We start from the raw sequence: 8,422 nt of genomic DNA, 5'->3' as shown, positions 1-8,422 counted from the left end.
CCCAATTTATATTGTAAAACCACTGTTAATTTAACTCAGAGTGTACAAATTTGTACACTCTCTGAGTTACAGACACATTTGTCTATCTCTAGCTAGTTACCCCCTGGAACTCCCTCAAGTACCGCTAGGGGTCCCCGGACCCCACTTTGGGAACCCATGCAGTATGTGACTGAATGGGAATGCGAGATTGTTCTGCTAGTGGGCCTCCCCTGCTTTGATCACGTACTGTATGTACTGTACGCCCCTGCATGCATTCTGACTGTAATCTCTTCCTGTATTGCAGGGCAGCATGGGCAGCATTGACTGTAATCTCTTCCTGTATTGCAGGGCAGCATGGGCAGCATTGACTGTAATCTCTTCCTGTATTGCAGGGCAGCATGGGCAGCATTGACTGTAATCTCTTCCTGTATTGCAGGGCAGCATGGGCAGCATTGACTGTAATCTCTTCCTGTATTGCAGGGCAGCATGGGCAGCATTGACTGTAATCTCTTCCTGTATTGCAGGGCAGCATGGGCAGCATTGACTGTAATCTCTTCCTGTATTGCAGGGCAGCATGGGCAGCATTGACTGTAATCTCTTCCTGTATTGCAGGGCAGCATGGGCAGCATTGACTGTAATCTCTTCCTGTATTGCAGGGCAGCATGGGCAGCATTGACTGTAATCTCTTCCTGTATTGCAGGGCAGCATGGGCAGCATTGCATGCATCGCCTGGAAAGGTGATACACTGGTTCTTGGAGATGTGGACGGCAACCTCAACTTCTGGGACCTCAAGGCCCGTTTGTCCAGGTAACGGCTCATGCCTCTATTTATTTAGGGCGCCGTACTTCCTTGCGTCCTTTCCGCTGTGCTCTCTGAGTTTTAACCCATTCTGGGCGGGAACCCCTTTTGGTGTTAGCATCATGTTATGCTTTAGCTATTGAAAAATAGCAGACCTACAATCTCATAGCGCGCCACCGAGTGGCGTGCTACGAGCTTGTAGGTCTGCTATTTTTGAAAAATCGGAAGAACGACTGACATAGAAACAGCTTTTTCAGAAAACTGTCAGGATTTAGAAGACATTTTTAGAATCTGATCTCAGGTCAAAATGGGTTAAATACATGCACATGACCGCTATGGGCATAGCCGGATCTGTGGCTCTCGACAACTGTCAGTACTTGTACCTTTTATGCCCATATATGGAGATCGCTGATGTCCATATAATATAATATAACATGCCCCCTTTTCGTGCCCATGTTTGGAGCTGACTGATTTGTTTGAGGCTGATGCCGTGACGACACATTGAGGTTAGACAACACGTTATTTGGGTGTAGCTGCATTGTGAACTCCTTATATGGTTATGGCTCAGTCAGAGTGACGTCAGAGGTCAACCTGCCCTCCCATTGGCCGGTTTTAGTGTAGGATACGTGGGAGTTAAGCTCCCATGTACTCCGCTCACGTAATCAGCCTTTTCTAATCTGTTTTAATCAGTTAATCAATTAGTCCGTTTCTTTGTTTGTTTCACTCTGATTGAAAGGCTGATTGATTTTTTTTCTGGGCTCAATATTTATGAAATCCTTCAATTTTTAAAAGAAGCTTAGGAGATGGTACAAAAGTAGGCAAACAAATTAATTCAATAAAAACAATAAAGACCAGACAATCAGCCAATGAATCATACTGTAGGTTAACTAGTGCATTTATCTTTATTTATTTTTAACACATTGAGTTTCCCTCTGTATGAAATGTGGTATACAAATAGCTTTGACTAACTTGACGTATTATTCCAGGGGGATCCCTACTCACCGTGGCTGGGTAAAGAAGATCCGCTTTGCCCCAGGAAAGGGCAACCAGAAGCTGCTGGTCATGTACACAGATGGGGCAGAAGTCTGGGACACCAAAGAGGTACACATTTGTAGAGAAAACACAAAAAAGATAATAGAGCACACGCACATCCACTAAGGGTGGCCTTACACTAGCCGATAATCGGGCATTTTTGACGCTCGGGGGGGTGCCCGACTCAATCGGGAGCGATTCTCGGGCATACATTATCGTCTAATGTGAGTGAGTGTATAAAAGATCCAATCGTAATCCCTCCGATCTGCTTGGGGCCGCTCACAGCGCGGATCATCGGGATCGGCCCGATCAACATCAAGAATGTTTGATATTTACGCCCGAGGTGCGCCCGAGTTTTAAACTCGTGTAGTGTGTGCTGTATAAAATAATCGGGCCCGATTATCCTTTAGTGTGTGGTGCTATCAGATTTCAGATTGAAAAAAATCAGCTAGTGTAAAGCCACCTTAACTAAAACGCCAGATGCTGGGCCGAGGTAAATAACAGAAAAGAGAATAAGGTCCTCACACTGGACTGAGCTCCAAACGCAATAATTTATTTCTCGCCACAGTGGACATGACGTTTCTTCATCAGACGGTCTGATGAAGAGCCATGAGGCTCAGAACGTGATGTCCCCTGTGGTGAGAAAATACATTATTGAGTCTGGAGCTCAGTCCAGTGTGAGCTGGACCTTATTCTCTTTTCACACATTTTGAAGAGAACCATACAAGCCTCAGTCCAGCAGTACTAAAAGGGCAACACACACAGGCTGCAAACGACACGTGTCAAAACAGCCGCCTCCAATGTTTTCAATGGACCTGTCCCACACCGGCGCTCACGGCTCGCCCGGCGCTCCGATGCGCCGCTGTTCTATTTCCAGGCGTTGCCACATTTTGTTACCACAAATGCGACCGCATCTGGAAAATGGGCCCTCATCTCGACCAGAGTAATTTTTCAGTTTTTTACAGATTATTAAAGTACAGAATGTAAGCTTTCATATGATGTAACATTCAATGAAATTGGAAAATATTTGAAGGAGATATGACCATTTTAAAATGATTGTGCCGTTTTACCCAAAGCTGAGAAAAGCCCCTTTGAATATTCCCAACATTTCAACACCTAGAGAGCTGGCTAGAAGCGTGCCGTGTCCTGTTGGTGCTTCTGGGCGGCACTTCACTGGCGTCGATACCGTGCTGCTACGCTGCACAGCATGTGTGTGTTGCCTTTGAGGCACTGTGGGACACTTTGAACTCATGGGACACTGCCTAGGGGTACCAGTGTGGGACACTTTGAACTCATGGGACACTGCCTAGGGGTACCAGTGTGGGACAGTCTGAACTCCTGGGACACTGCCTAGGGGGACCAGTGTGGGACAGTTTGAACTCCTGGGACACTGCCTAGGGGGACCAGTGTGGGACAGGTTGAACTCATGGGACACTGCCTAGGGGGGTACCAGTGTGGGACAGTCTGAACTCATGGGACACTGCCTAGGGGTACCAGTGTGGGACAGTCTGAACTCCTGGGACACTGCCTAGGGGGACCAGTGTGGGACAGTTTGAACTCATGGGACACTGCCTAGGGGTACCAGTGTGGGACAGTTTGAACTCCTGGGACACTGCCTAGGGGTACCAGTGTGGGACAGTTTGAACTCCTGGGACACTGCCTAGGGGGGTACCAGTGTGGGACAGTTTGAACTCATGGGACACTGCCTAGGGGTACCAGTGTGGGACAGTTTGAACTCATGGGACACTGCCTAGGGGTACCAGTGTGGGACAGTTTGAACTCATGGGACACTGCCTAGGGGGACCAGTGTGGGACAGTCTGAACTCATGGGACACTGCCTAGGGGTACCAGTGTGGGACAGTCTGAACTCATGGGACACTGCCTAGGGGTACCAGTGTGGGACAGTTTGAACTCATGGGACACTGCCTAGGGGGACCAGTGTGGGACAGTCTGAACTCATGGGACACTGCCTAGGGGTACCAGTGTGGGACAGTCTGAACTCATGGGACACTGCCTAGGGGTACCAGTGTGGGACAGTCTGAACTCATGGGACACTGCCTAGGGGTACCAGTGTGGGACAGTTTGAACTCATGGGACACTGCCTAGGGGTACCAGTGTGGGACAGTTTGAACTCATGGGACACTGCCTAGGGGGACCAGTGTGGGACAGTCTGAACTCATGGGACACTGCCTAGGGGTACCAGTGTGGGACAGTCTGAACTCATGGGACACTGCCTAGGGGTACCAGTGTGGGACAGTCTGAACTCATGGGACACTGCCTAGGGGTACCAGTGTGGGACAGTATGAACTCATGGGACACTGCCTAGGGGGACCAGTGTGGGACAGTTTGAACTCATGGGACACTGCCTAGGGGGGTACCAGTCAGTGTGGGACAGTATGAACTCATGGGACACTGCCTAGGGGTACCAGTGTGGGACAGTTTGAACTCATGGGACACTGCCTAGGGGTACCAGTGTGGGACAGTTTGAACTCATGGGACACTGCCTAGGGGTACCAGTGTGGGACAGTTTGAACTCCTGGGACACTGCCTAGGGGTACCAGTGTGGGACAGTCTGAACTCATGGGACACTGCCTAGGGGGACCAGTGTGGGACAGTTTGAACTCATGGGACACTGCCTAGGGGTACCAGTGTGGGACAGTCTGAACTCATGGGACACTGCCTAGGGGGACCAGTGTGGGACAGTTTGAACTCATGGGACACTGCCTAGGGGTACCAGTGTGGGACAGTTTGAACTCATGGGACACTGCCTAGGGGTACCAGTGTGGGACAGTTTGAACTCATGGGACACTGCCTAGGGGTACCAGTGTGGGACAGTTTGAACTCATGGGACACTGCCTAGGGGGACCAGTGTGGGACAGTTTGAACTCATGGGACACTGCCTATAGGGGTACCAGTGTGGGACAGTTTGAACTCATGGGACACTGCCTATAGGGGTACCAGTGTGGGACAGTTTGAACTCATGGGACACTGCCTAGGGGTACCAGTGTGGGACAGTTTGAACTCATGGGACACTGCCTATAGGGGTACCAGTGTGGGACAGTTTGAACTCCTGGGACACTGCCTAGGGGTACCAGTGTGGGACAGTTTGAACTCCTGGGACACTGCCTAGGGGTACCAGTGTGGGACAGTCTGAACTCATGGGACACTGCCTAGGGGGACCAGTGTGGGACAGTCTGAACTCATGGGACACTGCCTAGGGGTACCAGTGTGGGACAGTTTGAACTCATGGGACACTGCCTAGGGGGACCAGTGTGGGACAGTTTGAACTCATGGGACACTGCCTAGGGGGACCAGTGTGGGACAGTCTGAACTCATGGGACACTGCCTAGGGGGACCAGTGTGGGACAGTTTGAACTCATGGGACACTGCCTAGGGGGACCAGTGTGGGACAGTTTGAACTCATGGGACACTGCCTAGGGGTACCAGTGTGGGACAGTTTGAACTCATGGGACACTGCCTAGGGGGACCAGTGTGGGACAGTTTGAACTCATGGGACACTGCCTAGGGGTAGCAGTGTGGGACAGTTTGAACTCATGGGACACTGCCTAGGGGGACCAGTGTGGGACAGTCTGAACTCATGGGACACTGCCTAGGGGTACCAGTGGGGGACAGTCTGAACTCATGGGACACTGCCTAGGGGGACCAGTGTGGGACAGTTTGAACTCATGGGACACTGCCTAGGGGTACCAGTGTGGGACAGTTTGAACTCCTGGGACACTGTCTATAGGGGTACCAGTGTGGGACAGTTTGAACTCCTGGGACACTGCCTAGGGGTACCAGTGTGGGACAGTTTGAACTCCTGGGACACTGCCTAGGGGTACCAGTGTGGGACAGTTTGAACTCCTGGGACACTGCCTAGGGGTACCAGTGTGGGACAGGTTGAACTCCTGGGACACTGCCTAGGGGGACCAGTGTGGGACAGGTTGAACTCATGGGACACTGCCTAGGGGGACCAGTGTGGGACAGTTTGAACTCATGGGACACTGCCTAGGGGTACCAGTGTGGGACAGTCTGAACTCATGGGACACTGCCTAGGGGTACCAGTGTGGGACAGTCTGAACTCATGGGACACTGCCTAGGGGGACCAGTGTGGGACAGTTTGAACTCATGGGACACTGCCTAGGGGTACCAGTGTGGGACAGTCTGAACTCATGGGACACTGCCTAGGGGTACCAGTGTGGGACAGTTTGAACTCATGGGACACTGCCTAGGGGTACCAGTGTGGGACAGTTTGAACTCATGGGGCACTGCCTAGGGGTACCAGTCAGTGTGGGACAGTTTGAACTCATGGGGCACTGCCTAGGGGTACCAGTGTGGGACAGTTTGAACTCATGGGACACTGCCTATGGGTACCAGTGTGGGACAGTCTGAACTCATGGGACACTGCCTATAGGGGACCAGTGGGGGACAGTCTGAACTCCTGGGACACTGCCTAGGGGTACCAGTGTGGGACAGTTTGAACTCATGGGACACTGCCTAGGGGGACCAGTGAGGGACAGTTTGAACTCATGGGACACTGCCTAGGGGTACCAGTGTGGGACAGTTTGAACTCATGGGACACTGCCTAGGGGGACCAGTGTGGGACAGTTTGAACTCATGGGACACTGCCTAGGGGGACCAGTGAGGGACAGTTTGAACTCATGGGACACTGCCTAGGGGGACCAGTGAGGGACAGTCTGAACTCATGGGACACTGCCTAGGGGGACCAGTGAGGGACAGTTTGAACTCATGGGACACTGCCTAGGGGGACCAGTGAGGGACAGTCTGAACTCATGGGACACTGCCTAGGGGGACCAGTGAGGGACAGTCTGAACTCATGGGACACTGCCTAGGGGGACCAGTGAGGGACAGTCTGAACTCATGGGACACTGCCTAGGGGGACCAGTGAGGGACAGTCTGAACTCATGGGACACTGCCTAGGGGGACCAGTGTGGGACAGTCTGAACTCATGGGACACTGCCTAGGGGGACCAGTGTGGGACAGTTTGAACTCATGGGACACTGCCTAGGGGTACCAGTGTGGGACAGTTTGAACTCATGGGACACTGCCTAGGGGGACCAGTGTGGGACAGTTTTAACTCATGGGACACTGCCTAGGGGTACCAGTGTGGGACAGTTTGAACTCATGGGACACTGCCTAGGGGGACCAGTGTGGGACAGTTTGAACTCATGGGACACTGCCTAGGGGGACCAGTGTGGGACAGTTTGAACTCATGGGACACTGCCTAGGGGTACCAGTGTGGGACAGTCTGAACTCATGGGACACTGCCTAGGGGGACCAGTGCAAACTGTGTATAGAGTTTTTCTCTCACAATACTGTTTGTGCTTCTCCCTGGATGTACCACGTTGGGGGAGCCTGGGCGGATGATGGGGAGTTATCTATTATTGCTAAACTGCTAGACAAGTTAGCTAGACAAGTAAGACGAACAAAGCGAACAAAGCTGTTGTGGCAGTCTGACACACACACACACACACACACACACACACACACACACACACACACAGAGAGACCTCTGTATCGTTTCAATTTCTTCTCTGTATCGTTCCAATTTCAGTTGCCCTCTGGTGGCGGGCGGGTGGTGTTACAGCATGACACACACACACACACACAGACAGACAGGCAGGCAGGCAGGCAGGCAGGCAGGCAGGCAGGCAGGCAGGCAGGCAGGCAGGCAGACAGACAGACAGACAGACAGACAGACAGACAGACAGACAGACAGACAGACAGACAGACAGACAGACAGACAGTTTTGGCCAGCTTCTATAGTTAGTGCTCACTTCGTTCGCAATAACTTCAAGTTTTAAGAAATGTAAAGCTAATGTTGCACCTTTCATAATTAGTTTCATAGATTTTAAGGTAATTGAGCTGTCTGCTCATATGATATGATATGATACACATTTGACATAACACAGGACAAAAAATAAAATACAGTTACATAGAGAGCAATTTCCACAGCTCAGTCATACAGGTATGTACACTCCATAGGATATTCATTTTGAGTTGATGAGGTGATGTTTAGCATTTTAAAGCAGTGTCCTCTCCACGTATGAGCGCTCGCTGCTGATTGTGATTATAGATTGTCAATGTTCGTAGCTAATTAAAAAAAACATTCAGAGCTAGAGCCCTCAATGACAGAAATCGGGATCGATTTTCTCAGAATTACATCTCCAACGGCGCAATTCCAATCCCTCCGGCCGTCCCTCTTAATTATGGCCTCAGTTCAGATTATAAAACCCACAAAATAGAACCGTTCAAGACTGACTACCATCTACACAGGAAGTCAACTTTTTGCAGCAGTTCTCTTTGATGAAAAAATAACAGAAGAAATGGCTAAACTTTTGGGCTAAATGAAAAGCATGCACTGTGGAAGTGCCTTCTCTTCTGACTTCCCGTATCAGTAGTGGGGATGACAGTTCACCCTAGGCTTCTCTACTACAGTACAGGGGGGGGTTAGCCTTCTCTACTACAGTACAGGGGGGGTTAGCCTTCTCTACTACAGCACAGGGGGGGGTTAGCCTTCTCTACTACAGCACAGGGGGGGTTAGCCTTCTCTACTACAGTATGGGGGGGTTAGCCTTCTCTACTACAGTAC

At 50.9% G+C, this 8,422-nt stretch overlaps 1 protein-coding gene across 1 annotated transcript in view; it reads left to right on the top strand.

Moving 5' to 3' along the window:
* Window positions 1-685: 685 nt before the first annotated feature.
* Window positions 686-8,422, top strand: part of LOC306918792 (WD repeat-containing protein 11-like) — a gene marked incomplete at both ends in the record, with an annotated part of 42,724 nt that continues 34,987 nt past the window's right edge. Inside the window, 2 exons of the mRNA XM_079531657.1 lie at window positions 686-786; window positions 1,764-1,878. Of these exons, the coding sequence (XP_079387783.1) occupies window positions 686-786; window positions 1,764-1,878 (216 nt within the window). The remainder of the gene's footprint in view (window positions 787-1,763; window positions 1,879-8,422) is intronic.

The sequence above is a fragment of the Electrona antarctica genome (assembly GCF_951216825.1).
Source record: "Electrona antarctica genome assembly, contig: scaffold_679, whole genome shotgun sequence".
Lineage (NCBI taxonomy): Eukaryota > Metazoa > Chordata > Actinopteri > Myctophiformes > Myctophidae > Electrona > Electrona antarctica.
This window is presented reverse-complemented; position numbering and strand designations above follow the sequence as displayed.